The sequence below is a fragment of the Ceratina calcarata genome, unplaced genomic scaffold (assembly GCF_001652005.2).
Source record: "Ceratina calcarata isolate Rehan_Ccalc_2016 unplaced genomic scaffold, ASM165200v1 scaffold419.2, whole genome shotgun sequence".
Lineage (NCBI taxonomy): Eukaryota > Metazoa > Arthropoda > Insecta > Hymenoptera > Apidae > Ceratina > Ceratina calcarata.
In genome coordinates this window covers 16,102-33,186 of record NW_017165508.1, presented here as the reverse complement: position 1 = coordinate 33,186, position 17,085 = coordinate 16,102, and the positions used below count along the sequence as shown (strand labels likewise).

The window sequence follows — 17,085 nt, the reverse complement described above, 5'->3', positions numbered from 1 at the left end:
AATGCACGACTTTTTGATTTCATCTCTAAATCATAACTAAAATAACTAATTTAGATTAAGATCTTTTTTCATAAATTTGCATAAATTCGAAGTTAGAGAAAACTAAAGCTACGAGTAGTAGTCGTCAGAGCGGTGGTAAAACTAAGTCTAACAAATTATAGTTAAAAATTAGATTTATTTCTTTCCTTTTAGGGGCCAGATATCGTTACCCTTGTCTCCCCGCGCAGTTGGTCGAGGAAACCGAAAATCTAAATACCCTTATCGTCAACAAAGACAAAAAGATCTCTGCACGATGTTAAATTAGCATGCACAATGCCCTGATTTTCCCTCTCCATTATCCAACCACGGGTTTCTCTACGATACATAACGAAATTTCTTTTCTCGCTTAACGAATTACTCGCACTGATTTCGATGCAGATCGATCGCATGCAAACATTTGTACCTTGTCTACCATGTTTCTGTAATCGCAGTTATTCTTGCAAATAAAGCTTACCGATCGTTCCAACCGATTTGTTTCCGAGTTTTATTGACGTGAACAATACTTTATATGTGCAGCAACGATTCGACGAAATGGAAGCCAAAATTAACGATCTGCGAGACCAAGTAGAGGCCATCAAGGCTGAGAAGACTCGCTTGGAGAAGCAGATTGAAGTCGAATCGGAGGTAATTCTCTTCATACCACGACCCTGCTTGAAACTAGCTTATAAAACTATTGTCCGTTCATTAGCGCGTTGTTTAGGAACTCCCGGAATTGAATCTGTGATTACTCGGTTATTTAAACTAATCAGAGAAACTTCTAAATATTTTGTTTCTATAATTTCTTATAATATTCTTATTTCAAAATTTCTGTTAAAATTCATTTTTACTTTTGCATTTGATAATTAGTTATTTTATCCAGACACCTTTTAATGGAGCGATTGAGATAGTTCTAATCATTATTAATCAACTTCCACAGTAAGTGGGAGTCGGTATAGCTGTACTTCGGACTTCCCTCTGTACAGCGCCTACGCTAGATCTCATTACACTGACTCCGTTTTTCCCTTTGAGTTCGTTGAACGCAACTATCATTTGCATGCTCAAGCCAAATCTACAGAATCTTTTTCTTGCAACTATATAATAAAAACGATAAAGAATTGTTTAATTTGCATTTAAATGGTAAATTGCTTCTATTAAATCCGAGAATTATTTTTTTTCCATAGGAACTGCAAGGGCGACTTCAGGAGAGGGAACAGAAAATAGAAGTGTTGGAAATCGAGAAGCAGACAATAAAGGAGCAGCTCCAGGACAAGATGAAGGAGCTGGACGAATTGAAGGAAACCGCGAAAAACGAAGTCGAGGATTCTACTTGCCGGGAGGACCTCCTCCGTGAGATACAGAATCGTGACGCGGAGATCGAAGAGAAGAATCGTAAGATCGAGCAGCTGTCGAAGGAGTTGCAAGTGAAGACACAGAACCTGCAGAAGCTGGTGAATACGGAGCTGTGGAGCAAAAACAAGGAGATCGCGAAGCTGCACAATCACATGACCGCTGCCTCTCACTGTCACGAAAGGAGCCGAAACAAGTCGGACGTGATGCAAGAAAGCGCGAGCGCGCAGCTATCGAGCCTGATCAAAGAGCTGAACGACATTGGCATCAAGGTGATGTTTACTAATGAGGTGATCCAACTGAACTACGTCGACGGGAACGAGCCCATAGACGTAAAAACGATGACGGGCTATGTACAGAAGCTGGTGGCGCAGAAAAATGACCTCGAGAAGGAAGTCGATTACCTAAAGTGGCTGAAGCTCGTCTCGAAACCAGACATCGCGACGGAGATTGATGGATATGGTGATGACCAAACGGAAAAAGCTAAGAAGTACTGCGAGCTGTTGCGCACGCATTTGAAGGATTTGGTGAAATTCATGAAGGAGATGCTGAAGAACGTGGACTACGCGGACACCATCGGTAACGAACGCAGGAAGATCGTGTTCGACGTTCTGATGAGCTCGAAGATACTGTCCGACGATTTCGTAAACGCGCTCGAAGGGATTTCGATGAACGACTTGGCGTTTATGACCGACGAGATCAACGCGAGATCTATGAACAGTTCGGTGAAGAAGAGCCGGTCTGACAATCTGCTCGGCGGCGCGATAAATCAAGGGTCCACGCAATCCGACTCGGAGGCGTTCTCCGAACCGGATAGAACCGTTTCGATGGCTAGAATCGGACTACAGGAGACGCAACAGAAATCTCTGAACCGAGCCAGATTTTCCAAGTACACTAAAACGTTCACGGATTCCGAAGATTCGCTGGAATATGTGCCTTATCATAAAACTTATCAAAACGACCTGAACGATTCTGAGGCTAATCATCAGATACAGGAGATCAAGGAAACGAACGCTCTCCTGTACACGGAGCTCAGTGCCCTTAGAAACGAGTTGACGGCTAAAATTTCCATCGATTGCGTAAGCATATTTTAATTGTACTTCATTATTAAATCATTTGATATATTTTTTTAAAATCTCATATCGTTTTTCGTAATTTACAGACGTTAGACGAGAAAATAACGCCGTTGATTGTTAAACTGGAAAAATCGCAGAAATTCTGCGAGAGGTTGCAATCAGCCTTAGATAGAAGAGTACACGAAGTCCACGCGTTGAAGAAAGAAAATAAACAAAACTGTGCACGTAGAATGCAGTTGGAGAAGAAACTGGCCGACTTAGAGAACATGGCAACGGAGATGAATAAGCAAAAGGCTGACTTGGCGCATTACAAGGAAGACGCTGAAAGAAAAACTGCTGAAATGCTAATAACGCTCAACAGAGAAAATGATACGGTAACAAACTATCTTTTAATTAGTATACTAAGTTTTTACGATTCCCTATTTTTTTTTAATGCTTGCTCTCTCGTTTACAGTTGCGAACGCGAATTAAGAAACTGGAAGACGAAAACGAGGCCGCGAAAGCAAACATATCGACGTTAACGAAAGAGCTCGACCACCTGACTCTTTCGCACAGCCAAATCCTCGTGGAGAACACGAAATTAACGAATGATAAATTGCGTTTGGAGCAAGAAATAAGGAAAACGGAGAGCAGATGCGATATAACTGTTCGCTCCATGCACGATAAATTCAACAAAGAGGTAAGACCTCAGGCATTTGATATTGAAATGTAATATTAAAATTTAAAGTCACGTTTCATAAATATATTTGTATAATACTCTTGTAGATATCAGATTTGAATCAAATCAACGAGTCGCAAAGAGCAAGGCTACAGGAATTAGAGGTGATGAACAAAGAACTTCGAAGGCATGTTGCGATTTGCGAAGCAAGCGATTCAGCGCCAAGTTCCAGTGGTGTTTCCTCGATACCAGCTGATACTTTGCTGAAGCAAACTTGCGAGGATATTATGCAAGAATATCAGGCATACAATGTTAGTTAATCTTTTTTCTTCAGCACATCTCTTTGGTAATATTTAAACAATTTTTAGATTTACATTGAAATGTATTGATTTCAGAATTTACAGTACTGGGTGCCAATAAGTTACTCAACGCTCGGTGGACGCAGTAAATCAAGTTGTTCGCCAGATTTAGGAATCGAGAGTGATGCAGCTGTTTCTACTTTGAGGCCATTGAAAGATACTTTGAAAATTACTGAATCCATGACTAATTTGTTGAGCGACGAAGATGCTAACAATGGTAATAGGCCAGTTCGAGAGGTCGACAGCGAAAGTCCGTTGCCGATAGAAGGTAAATCAACTTGGATCTATATGTGTGTGTGTGTGTGTGCATATGTATATTACCAAATAAGAATGTATTATAATACTTCTTCGTTGCTTTATCAGGTCTCGATGAAGTGGAAGCTTTGAAACAGGAGAACGAAACGTTAAAGAGAAGATTGATGAAAACAAGAAGGGCATTGGAAGATACGTTCCAACATCTTTCAGCGTCGAATAAGAACAAGAAGAACGTCGAGAAGGCGATAACAAAACAATTACAGATCACCAAGAGTATATTGAAGAAAACTAGGACGTATGAGGAACCGTTGGACAACTGATGGTGTTGATGGAAATCTCGAACAGAATGCCATCGTGTACGGGGAAGAGAAACAAAATATAAAGTTGCTGTCCGTTTCAGATTTTTAAAAGCTGACATTATCATTTATATTTTTATAATCTCTTCTTTACTATATTTCTGTCTTTTACACGCTGTTTGATTGATTTTAAATCTCGAACAATTGTTGATAAACTAAAAGCTATATTTTTACAAATTGATGATGAACCGACAGCGGCGCTTGTTGCATCTTGTAAAAACTGTCAAAAAGTATTTTCATACATCTCACGAAACATTGTACGAAGAGAGCAAGAAATTAATATAGACACAAAGATGAAAAGAAAGAAAGCTTCGTTGAATGAAACGGAGATGAACATGTGAATTTTGTACATAATTGTGTATGTGTATTAGAGTTCTTTTGTAGATTGTTTATTTTCTCTCTCTCTCTCTCTCTTTCTCTCCAAAGGTTATTGCAACCTTGTCATCGAATCGAAAACTGTCCATTTTATCGTACTTCGTTCTCTCGACGATCAGAAATTCGCGCGCGTGTACATATAAACACCGAGAATATCATCACACAGCATCTGTACATAGTCTTCGCAAATAAAGTGCCATTGATATTTCACAAAATGTGTCGTAATTAAAAAAAGAAAGAAACATCTTTCCTACTATCTCCTAATCATTTATTGTGCTATCTTTTGTATATCCTATTTTAATAAATAAAAGCAGCAGCCGACTTTTGTCATTTATAATTAGAATATAATTATATCGAAGACTGATCATCGTTTTGCAAAACATAAAATGCAAAATGTATAATACATAACAAGAGAACAATAAGAGGTAGTAATAAAAACATCGATCAGTAGTCCATGTCCATACGGAGTAATCCGTAAAATAGACTTATTACATGCATGTTTCAGGCGAATGTAGATTGTTTCACCACGTTTACAAAAGAAAAAATTCGTGTAAAATTAATATCATAGCGGATTAACATAAAAAGTTCGAAACAAAGTACAGCTTGGTATAGATTACGATAGAATTTTTATTATCACTCGATGACTAGATAATAATATAAAGATCCGTAGTAACTCGTGTCGATGAAGTTATGAACTGGGCTAGTTACGCGAATCTTTCCTTCGCCCTGTTTCCTTTTTTTACGGAAGTCGACCAGGAGCATGTGTTCGACCTTCGTAACTGTACAACGTTCAATTCTCATATCCGACGAGAACTTATCATAACTTCTTTCTGTTCCCTTCTCTCCCTTTTTTTTTTACTTCGTTTCATGGAATTCTCGCGGGTAAAACGATCGGAGATGACGTATATACAATTCTACAGTGATATAATTTTCCTTCTGTCTCGATCCTTGTCGCGTGATACGCGCTACACGTGTCTCAAATTACTATGCCCCTCGAATAATACAAGGCAGACACAGGGTAATCGGAAAACGAATGGAAGCTTCTTCAGCGAGTCATGTTTCCTTGCTGCTCATACATGATACTTAAACGTAAACGTGTATGCCTCGTATTATTTCGCACGCGAACGAAGTTATGAGGCTACCGCCGATCAATTGAATCCGTCGTTTTTGATTATCGGTTATCTATAAATCTAGGCATGCTTTCGCGAATATGTATCTCGTGTGGACATATACAATTTATACATAACCGCGCACACTACCTATGTGTTGAGACGAGGGTACAATTGACATCGTAATGACTTTGATTATTTAAAGATCAGGTTAACACCTTACGGACAGAGAGACAGCGACGAACGTCGTTGCGTTTAAAAAAGGAGCAGCAATCGATGTGGTCGCTCATCAAATTGTGCATTTAAATACACGATAGTGCGACGTACGAAAGAAACAACGATGGTTACCTTTCGCGTTTAGAAAAGTTTCACCTAACAGTAAGTAAATTTACAGCCCCGTCCGTAAAGCGTTAATAGTGCGGATAAACGTTCGTTCAAATCGGATCGATTGATCAAAATACTCACTTTCCGATGTTGCGAATCGACAAAACGTGCCGCGGACCACGTCAAAGGTATAATCCACTGATGCTCGGTTTCACCAACGATGAACAAACATGCACAAGGTAAATCATCGACCCGGCGTTCGATTCAACGAGGCCATGTTTGTTCGATCTCGCGCAAGCCGGCGGAACCGAGTCGCGATCATTTAATAACAATTTAGAGGTTACAATGGTAACAATGGGGAAAAAGGACTTACTTTCGTGCGACAATGGCATCATCGTTGAAACAAAATATCCTCGAGCCACTTCGTGAATATTCCTCCTTACTCGCGGAACAAATTTAAATACGTGTACAGTTGAAGTTGCATATTCTGGTCACACAGAAATTTGTCTCGAAAATCGAATGATTCACCGCTGCATATCGACAAATCACACTGACTCGACTTTATGTAAAACGTTTCGAAAATACGCGCGGCGTATTCAATATTCATTAACGGGGGAAAGTGGAGTGCGTAAAAAGAATGTTTACAGTGCTTAATCAACCGGTCTTGTACAATTCGATGTTACGTCTCGAATAAAAAATAATCAAATCAAAGTCAGTAAAACCGCGTTCAGGAAGAATGTCAATCTATCAAGTATTGATTTCGGAAGAATTTAATCGGTGCTTCAGAGTTCGATCCTGTTTTCGAATTTCATTTTCGCGGACGGCGTCGCTCCTGTAGAGATCGCTGTACGCCAATCCTCTCGCCATTTCTTAGTTCCCTATCACTCTTTTACCCTTCCTTACTGCAGTTACGATAAAATCTAATCTGAACTATTTACAATGAGTGACACCTGAAAGTTCTAGGGTCACATAAGCGCGGAGTACCACAGAAACGTGTCCTGCGATGCTCACGAGCGAGACGATACATTCCACGAAGGACGACCGCAATTTCGTTCTTCGATCTTAACCAGTACCTACCATGATAACGATTTGTAATTAGAATTCGAAGGCGAATCTGTTTACGAGAACGATCGTCCTTCCGGGATCACGCCGGGCCGAGTGAACACCGACAGTCTCGCGACACGCCTACGAACTACCCTCTAGATTTTTGTTTCTTTACTCGACAATAAAACTCCATAGTATCGGGAAAAATGAGGAACTTGTACATAAATATATTTAGATTAATCATACCTATCGAATGCGTTATCGTACGTGCGCTATAAATGTAACGTTTATACGACAGCGCCGTATGGCATCATTCCGATGATGGGAAACCCGCTGGGACGGTGCAGAGTACAGTGTGGAATGACTCTCTCTCTCTCTCTCTCTCTTTCTCTCTTTCGCTCTATCTTTTCTTTCTGGTTCGAGACGGTGCTCGATCGTCAGTGTTCGATCGAGTTCCGTTCGCGGATGGATCCGTTGGCGATGTACACGTAAACACATACACAAAATGATCCTCTCCAGTTCGACGACGATCGACGAAGTAGGACAGTCTGGTCCGACGAAGAGCTTAAGCTTACAACCGAGTCCCGGTCTCATCGGGATGGGGACGTCAGGTGAACGCCTTGCGCCGATCCGTTCTTACGAACGGTGCTTGGCAACGCGTCAATTTGCCGGGTTATGTGGCGTAGTGGGAATGGTGGTGAGCGTGCGGAGGTGGTGGTTCACCGAGCCATGAATCGGGCGAGGGCGGAAAGTCCGGGTAACCACCTCCGCCGCCGCCTCCGCCGCCTCCACCGCCGCCGCTCGATTCGTTGCTCAAATCTGACGCTGGTCCTGGTACCATGCCGCTTCCGCCTCCTGCAACATTCATTTCCGAATTGTTCCGATTCCAGTTCTGTTTGTCTGGGAACCAATTATAGCTTCGCTCGTGTTCATTTCTGTAAAACGCTTATGTTTGTATGAGCCTTTAAATAAGAACAACAAGTAAGCATTTACAGTTGAATAGTTATTAGTACATAAATAAATTTTACGCATTTATGAAAGAATTGAGTGCTGCAAGTATGGACGTTGCAGGTATAATATTATAAAAAATATAAAAAACATTGCAGAGGAAACTGCAATCTGAAATGCAGTTTTTTAACCGACCACTATGAATTTGCTATTTTGCATAAAAATTCGCCTAATTATTAGATGTTATAATAATAACACACTATGTCACTAGAGGTTTTGAGGAACTATAAAAAAGTTATAGGCAACTATTGTTATAGATGAGATTACGAGCCTGCAACAAAAGCTTAAATCTGAATGACAATGGCTAATTAAATGTTTGCTTACCGAGGGTGGTGTAAACGGAAAGGCCAGTATCCGGTGGATACGGGAATTGAGGTGGTAAGGACGGCGATCTGGACGTTGAAAGATAAGGGGGAGTCGTTGCACCCAAATAACCACGTGGAGGGCCTCCGCCTGTCCCATTTCCACCCCCACCTGGACTCGCACCTTCACCCTCTAATCCCATGTTCACCACCGTGCCGTAACTGTCGTTACTCAAATCTGAGTGCAAATATTTCTTCATTATGTTTCGCCTTACTTATAATATTTTCTAACAGGGATAGTAAATTAAACAATTACTGCAGGATAATAACAGAGCTAAGAAAGTTTTCACGTTATAGCGATATAATCGATGTACGTGCGACCGAAACAACTGCGTGACATGTCCGTTAGCCGGAGGGAAGACACTGGATAACGAAGTCGTTTAAAATTTAAACAATAGCTGAAGTTTACATGAGTTTATGGCGCGCGTGGTTAACGATAGGCATAAATTCCAGGATGGTCCGCAATCTTCCTGAAATCTCGGACACGGTGAACTAGCAGTTAGCCTCCACGGGCTGCTGAATAATTGACGAGATCGTCTTCCCCTCTGCTAAACGCTCCAGCACACGAAAGCTTACGTGTAACCAACATTAAAGAGAAAACAATAGAGGCGAAGAACGATCTTCCCACACTAACTAGGATTATTTAATTTTTCACAAAAACTGACAAATCTGTTTAAAGTATATTTCGCAAAATATTCATACCCGCTCTTTCGTATTAATATTAACAAGACGTAACGTGATTCTCGCGAATTAAAAATAATTTTATTTTCTCCTAACGTTGGGATTCACTCGGAGTTCTCTTTTAATATTAAAGGACGGCAAATGTTGGTTTTTAATAATGATATCTCTCGTTATATGGACGCGTTTGCCGATACCGCGCCGCTGCTTTTAACATTTTCTCGTTTCGCGAATCGAAGGGAATGCTTGTGCATACAGAGGGGAAGCTGCGTACATTTCGCGATATTGGAAGTACAAATAACGCGTTATTGGTCGCTTTTCAATGCCTGTTTCTAATAACGCAGCACAATTTTTTGGCCATACGGAGCCACAAAGAATTTTATCTCGTACAGAAAAACATCAATACCATCCCGCAGTGGAAAATACACAACCGGAAACGAATTATATTTTGTAATTACGTAGCTCTGTTGCAGTTAGTTTTGATACTGCATTAAAATTTGTTTTTTAATCGAAATTAACTGTGTTTATTTTATCATCTCAACTAAACGTGCTAAGTAAAGTATTTATTGTTAGTGTTACATACCATGATGACTGAAGGTGGAGTCTAAGTCGACTTTAAGTTCGTCTTTGTCAAGGAGTTTATCATGCCTTGGTGAATGTCCACCAGCCCCAGTCCCCTTCATACTTCGAAAATATTGGGACCATCTAGTTCTACCCGCATCTTTTTTCAGTCTCTTCTCTTTTGCTCTCCTGAGGACAAACGAAATAAAGAAGGAATTAATATTGTCTCAAATATTCTTTCAATGATCAACGTTCTGTTATTAATCATCGATTATGACATACTGAGTGAGCTTGTCGGATATACATATACATAGATATAGTATGTACGTAATCACTCTCTGCACTATGTACTAAATTATATTTAACCCTTTCGATTTGGCGTCGACGACTTTCAGATAAGATCCTTACGTCAATGTAACAATTTTATCTATCGAACACGCAGACTGTACACGAAGAATCATAGGTGGAAGTCTCTTCAGTTTCGTAGAACGGCTTTGTGAGAAGTGGTGTAGAATCAAAAAATTTTGCACGTGTGAACTTTTCTAATAATTACGATTATTTTATCGATAGCTATGTTCGTCGATAATAAAAAGGAGCGATAACGGTATACTTTGTCTGGACATTCTCAAAGTGCATGCTTTTCACATAAAGTCCAAAGATTATAGACTGTACGCTAACAGAACTGATAAAGCAATACTTTAAAATAAATTGTTACATTGTAGCTATATCATGATTTATACTATGTTCGATATCGAGTTGCGAAACTGTCAAGCTTTTCAATTCGAATCAAGGCCGTGCATAGTATACACTATTTGTAATAATATTTTTAAAAGGAAATATTGTAGAATTTCTACATTTAAGCGCCAACTTCTGTTACAAAGTATAAAATCATGAAGTAGAATATTATCTTGCAACTTTCTTTTCATATCGTAGACTTGACTTGAGATTATGATAAAGTAAACATATGGTATTCAATTCATTAGTGCATTAACATATGTTACATTCTACAGTAGAATTTAAATATTAATAATTTAATTGATAATTAAGTAGACTTAGATTATACGTTAATAACTTGTGACGTGTTGACTGTGCATACTATTTATGAAGATATTCTTAAATGTACTATAAAATGGAAATATTCTATAATTTCATACAAACGTCAACAAGTGTGCTATTATAATTCTCTTTTATAAAATTATGAAAGTGAAGTAGAACATTATCTTGCATCTCTCTTTTCATATCGTCGACTTGACATGAGAGCACGATAAAACAAATTTCATATAGTATCTAATCCATTATACAATTCATTATTGCATTTACATACGTTCGATTCTAAAAATTTAAATAATGATTTAATTTATTGATTAACATTTCTGGCATACGTGGAATTTCTTCTATCTCTGGTACTCCAGAGGATTTTCAGGTTCTCCGAGTATTGTGGCACGGGAAAAGAAGATATTAAACGACGGACTAATTAAATCTGCTTCTGTTGAAATAAACTTACCTATTTTGGAACCAGACTTGAACGACACGCATGTCGAGCCCTGTATCCTGAGATAGTTGCTCTCGCACGTGTCTCGCTGGCTTTGGGCTGGTATTGTACGCTAATTTCAATGTTTCTAGTTGCTTCGCCGTGATTGTTGTCCTTGGCCTTTTGTTCGGTTGGTCACCATCTATGCTCCCACCGTCCGCTAATTCTGTAATCCACAGAATGAACACATTTCGTATTTTCAAGATTTGCGCAACTTCGCTAATTAGTATGTAAAAGAGTCAGCAGATAAATTGACACTATAGGACGTATAAAAGTCAGCAGTCTAATTGACATTATTGATGTTATCAAATAGTATAATTTTGTCAATCGCAAATCTTTAATAATAATGCTGATGCTATACGAAAATGATACTTGTAATTATAATTTGAACCCTTATTACCTTTCGCTTTCGCCTGCTCATAGTCAGGTTTGCAAACGAGCTTCCTGTCCTCCATGAGGTAGAACTCGTCGCCGGTGTCCAGCTGCCGGGAACAAAGGGCGCACGAGAAACAAGTTAAATGGTAGACCAATTCTTGCGCCCTGCGCACGACCTGCGACGGCGCCAATCCTTGGCCGCAGCCCGCGCATTTTGTCCCGAACCGCCTGCCATACCAACAACATACAACATTTTCACATTACGTTCGCGTGTTAATGACAGCAACAAGTCGCCGTATCGCAGTGACACTGTCTTGGAGAAAAGTGCATTGAATAATGGAGAACGTAAAATTGCGGTAAACATTTGTTGATAGTTGATATTGTTTTCTATTTCTTTCAAATTTTCAGAGATACCGCAAGAAAGTAGAAACGCTTCTGAGATTAATTGAAAAATTTAATTCTGAATTAGCCACTCCGCGTATAAATCCTTCAACGAACTCGAACTTTTTATTGTTTGCGAAGGCGAGTTTTCTAGCTCTCCTGAAAACTCCGATTGCTAAGGGTAGGAACCTGATTGCTAAGGATAGGAACCTAGGGAGTGTGATTAGCGCATAATCAAAAAAAGAAGATATTAAACGACGGACTAATTAAATCTGCTTCTGTTGAAATAAACTTACCTATTTTGGAACCAGACTTGAACGACACGCATGTCGAGCCCTGTATCCTGAGATAGTTGCTCTCGCACGTGTCTCGCTGGCTTTGGGCTGGTATTGTACGCTAATTTCAATGTTTCTAGTTGCTTCGCCGTGATTGTTGTCCTTGGCCTTTTGTTCGGTTGGTCACCATCTATGCTCCCACCGTCCGCTAATTCTGTAATCCACAGAATGAACACATTTCGTATTTTCAAGATTTGCGCAACTTCGCTAATTAGTATGTAAAAGAGTCAGCAGATAAATTGACACTATAGGACGTATAAAAGTCAGCAGTCTAATTGACATTATTGATGTTATCAAATAGTATAATTTTGTCAATCGCAAATCTTTAATAATAATGCTGATGCTATACGAAAATGATACTTGTAATTATAATTTGAACCCTTATTACCTTTCGCTTTCGCCTGCTCATAGTCAGGTTTGCAAACGAGCTTCCTGTCCTCCATGAGGTAGAACTCGTCGCCGGTGTCCAGCTGCCGGGAACAAAGGGCGCACGAGAAACAAGTTAAATGGTAGACCAATTCTTGCGCCCTGCGCACGACCTGCGACGGCGCCAATCCTTGGCCGCAGCCCGCGCATTTTGTCCCGAACCGCCTGCCATACCAACAACATACAACATTTTCACATTACGTTCGCGTGTTAATGACAGCAACAAGTCGCCGTATCGCAGTGACACTGTCTTGGAGAAAAGTGCATTGAATAATGGAGAACGTAAAATTGCGGTAAACATTTGTTGATAGTTGATATTGTTTTCTATTTCTTTCAAATTTTCAGAGATACCGCAAGAAAGTAGAAACGCTTCTGAGATTAATTGAAAAATTTAATTCTGAATTAGCCACTCCGCGTATAAATCCTTCAACGAACTCGAACTTTTTATTGTTTGCGAAGGCGAGTTTTCTAGCTCTCCTGAAAACTCCGATTGCTAAGGGTAGGAACCTGATTGCTAAGGATAGGAACCTAGGGAGTGTGATTAGCGCATAATCAAAATGGAATTTAATTGTGACTGAATACGGTGATTGATCTCATTGAGATCGCAATAAATAATCTTTTTTTTCAATTCAAAAGGAATTTATATGAATATTCATTTTGCGAAACCCCATTTTTTCTCCTATCCAAACCTCAGTTAAATAGTCTCTTAATATATTGAATTTCTGATCATGTCTCTTTCGGAATCATTGAAATCACGCTATGAAATCATTCTACGACATAAAAAACAGAAAAGATATTTAGATGGCCTCCTATATCCGAGACACCCCGTACATAGAGGAGGGTAGGTCGAAGGGGAAGAAGAGTAAGTTCCTTCGATTCGACTCGCAGGAGAAGAAAAATGGCGTCTCATTCTCGTAGAGGTGTGGGTAGATGAGAAAAGGCACGCTTCCCTGACACAATCGATACCACCGTCTGGACATACGATTCTCGTTTGATCTAACTTTTTTCCCTCTACCGCGCTACCGCGTTTGCTTCTCCATTATTCGCCGCGAGCAATGCGAACTTCCGGTCGTCCAGGTAAACGTTTCACTGAGCGACAAATAGCGAACGATAAGCGCTTTATGCTTTCTTGCGCTATCTATATACAGATATCTTGTAGAAAAATCATATTTATACTACTTGTCATCTCGCTTACGTAATAAAGTATTGACTGTACAAAGTCTCGCGCGCAGTAGCGAAGTAAGACGTATTAAATAGATGAGAAGAAGCTCGTAACATATGTACAATGAATTACTATTCTGTTTTATAGTCTCGTGTTTGTTTAAAAAAATTTTAGAGCTCGAATTTTTTAGCGATGAAAATAATTTGTTGGTACTTACTTGAAGAAGTCGTCCTTGCAGAAGACGTGGCCGTTCCTCGCGAAACATTTGTCAGTCAATCGTGCACCGCAGTCCCGGCACGTGAGACACCTCGCGTGCCAACACCTTTCGAGTACCCTCAGAACGTATTTGTCCAAAATCGCTTCCTGGCAGCCTCCGCACTTTGGTATCGAAGCTGCAACATTTCAATAGCGGGATATGAAATAGGAACAGAACATAGAAGCTCCATATTTGCGAAATGAAAAACAGCTACGTTATTAATAAGACCTTTAGACTTCAAGTAGGGGAGAGAGTACTTTAATTATAAAATCGCAATGTAGTTTGTACAATAAGTATCGTGACTTATACAATAGAAATGTATACATCCTCTTAAAATTAATTTTACAAACTTGCAACCCTGAGTCACAACTTCCTTAGACATACTTAGTCCAAGAAGAAAGCTTTATTTACTTTTTACAATGTTCATTATATGATTTTCATAGAGTTTCTCAAGAATAAATCCGGAAGCAGAATTACGTTCCGAAAACTAGCACTTTTTGCAAAAATGCATGATTTTCAGAAAAAATGAGGTACTATTCATTTCTGTAGATGGTTTCTTTATCAGAAATGTCTAGAATCCAATCTCGTTTAGCAAATACCTGCTGGCCAAAGGGATTTTCATGTACATACAAAAATAGTACGTGTAAATTATTCGCGTCAGCTCTTTTTCAAACCTCAACAATTATTTACAATTATTAAAAAGTACGAAAAAGTGATTTACATGATGAAAAGTCTCTTCTATCTGTTGATTCAAAACTGAACTTCCTCACACCCTAAGTTCTCGTATAATACCTAATTTTCCCCCAAATCAGGCATTTAATGAATACTTTGCACAAGAATCCGCAGTCTAATAATTATAATAGTAATTATCAACCGAGTATTATAATATTATATGTAGAGACAATTATTATAGATAGAACATATAAGTATAATTATAAACGTGTTATCACCAAATTTACCACCCCTTTCAAGGCCGACAGGCATGAAATACTAATCATCGACCATTCTTTATATATATAATTATATTATAATTATTTAAGCTCTTTCCAAAGGAATCAGAAATTTTACCCCCTGGCTCAATACACACATTAAATCACAGACATCGTACATTTCAGTACAATAAATCCATCCGCAAAACCTCTTCTTTTTTTTGGTTACACTTTATTTATCACAGCTTGGACACTTTATACCAGCATTCACTTTTCCACGATTCGTCAGATTAAACTCACTTACAGTAGAGAATTTCAGGAAGAGTAACCGGCAAACCAAGGTCCACGGCCGGTTGATCGAGCGGGTGCATCTCGTGGCGACGAGAGTCGTCAAAGTTGGCGACGTCGGCAGCGTTCCCGACGTTACTGACGTTCCGTCGGACGTTACGGGACTCCGGGCTGTCATGTGGCGGCGTCAAGACGTCCTGACGAGCGCGCCGATACATCCCTTCCAGAGGCAGTGCCTCCCGGCCCAACATCTCCAAGCTTATCATAGTCATATTCACGCGTTTCAAATCTAACACGTTTCACTGATTAATCACTTTATACATTTGTATTTATAAACGTCAAGGAACTTGTTAATTTCGTATTTTAAGAACAGCTAAAATACCACACTGTAATTTTAAACTACTGTCCTCAAAGTTCTGTTTAAGATTGTATCGACGTGTGATTATTGTTAGGAACCAATTGTAGTTTTGCTTGCAATTTATTTTAATAAAATGCAGCGGCTAGTAGTTGTCAAATTCCACTGTTTCTCAATCGAACGATCTTTCCTACTAATAATTCCAAGTGCAGATCTAGTTAGTTTTTTAATTCTTCTTCCGGTCTTTTTCGAGCCAGAATAATGCTCGTTTATTAGATAGTTTGATGTCAACTCATGCACCATTTGATTAGAAATCACTGAATATTCGACCTCGATGATACGGAACAAGATAACCGCGCACGATAGACTGTTAATGTTATCAGTCCGTTGAACTAAGGTCGTCACAGATTACGAGACACTGACAGGTACCAATCGTCGACGGATGGAAAGGATCGTCGCAGGGAAACCGAAGCGGTCGGTACGAGGGTACGTGAATGACTGTTCGAACGATGTTGCAGCTGCTCGTGCGCACGTGACATTCGTGGGTGTGGCGGTTTTATAGAGGGGCATGGGTCACGAGCATTGGGTGCGGTTCGCACCCACGCATCTGACGGTTTGCCGCCGAGTGGAACCAGAGGCGACCGCCTCCAATATGGCGAGGGAACGTAGCAGGGAGCATCTCTCGAGCGAGCGAAACTCCGGTTCGGGGTGCCGTTGATGCGCTGTTGACATCGTGGCTATGCGTTGCAAGGACGAAAATGAAACTTCCAGAATACTGCAACCCTTGCCTAGCCATGTGCGAGCATTCATGATTCTGCCAAATTACGAGAAGATACAAAATAGTAGAGGCAATGTACTGAACGTTAGAACGATTCAGAAATATTCTTTAATAAAACGATTTATCAGATAATCGTACATAGTAATCTATAGTTAAGGGGTTGACTTCGATACGGGCGCGATAAGGCTGAATGTCAGTGTTACCCACTAAACTGATCGAGATGAACTGATGCTTGCAGAGTGTTGTGTGAGTGAATGATCGTTATCACTAACATTCTTTTGTGATACTCATTTCAAGAGTGGTCACAATAAGATATGTAAATAGAATTTTTACTTTGCCTGAGAAGGATTTTTGAACTGGAAGGAAAGGTCATATGATTTTTCTAATCAGGATTTATAACTCTGTGGAGTTGTCCTTCTTATTTCCTGTTTTCACATCCTACTGTGAAGAGTAGTCCTCAAATGATCTGTTGCAAGAGAAAATGCTACCTAGCTGCTGCTAATAAGTTGTTATTAACATTTCTAACTATTGGATATTATAAACAGATCAGGAGGAACTTTTGTGGTACCATTTCTTATAAAAAGGCCATTTACTATGTATTTTTCTAATTTTTTATTTGCGAATATCTGGTGGTAAACGAGAGCAATTATTTAAGACACAAATTATTATACCATAATTCCTTATTAATTATTTTCCGGTATTTGACTCTACATTCTTATTTCTTAGAGAATCGAGGCAA

At 39.5% G+C, this 17,085-nt stretch overlaps 2 protein-coding genes across 3 annotated transcripts in view; one reads left to right on the top strand and one right to left on the bottom strand.

The window, feature by feature from the left end:
* The window catches only part of cnn (phosphodiesterase 4D interacting protein centrosomin), a 29,631-nt gene extending 24,977 nt beyond the window's left edge, over positions 1-4,654 (top strand). For both annotated transcript variants that reach the window (XM_018027291.2, XM_018027292.2), the window contains 7 exons: positions 556-663; positions 1,200-2,444; positions 2,528-2,815; positions 2,896-3,120; positions 3,207-3,410; positions 3,495-3,726; positions 3,822-4,654. In XM_018027291.2, the coding sequence (XP_017882780.1) occupies positions 556-663; positions 1,200-2,444; positions 2,528-2,815; positions 2,896-3,120; positions 3,207-3,410; positions 3,495-3,726; positions 3,822-4,033 (2,514 nt within the window). In that variant the 3' untranslated portion in view covers positions 4,034-4,654. The remainder of the gene's footprint in view (positions 1-555; positions 664-1,199; positions 2,445-2,527; positions 2,816-2,895; positions 3,121-3,206; positions 3,411-3,494; positions 3,727-3,821) is intronic.
* A 397-nt stretch (positions 4,655-5,051) lies between these two features.
* Lim3 (Lim3 homeobox protein) lies at positions 5,052-16,051 on the bottom strand. The gene is made up of 7 exons (XM_018027293.2): positions 15,230-16,051; positions 13,958-14,132; positions 12,541-12,743; positions 12,114-12,306; positions 9,553-9,719; positions 8,254-8,469; positions 5,052-7,776 (listed from the first exon to the last, which is right to left on the bottom strand). The coding sequence occupies exons 1-7, from the start codon at positions 15,483-15,485 to the stop codon at positions 7,595-7,597; spliced, it is 1,392 nt and encodes a 463-aa protein (XP_017882782.1). The 5' UTR covers positions 15,486-16,051; the 3' UTR covers positions 5,052-7,594.
* Between the last annotated feature and the right edge of the window lie 1,034 nt (positions 16,052-17,085).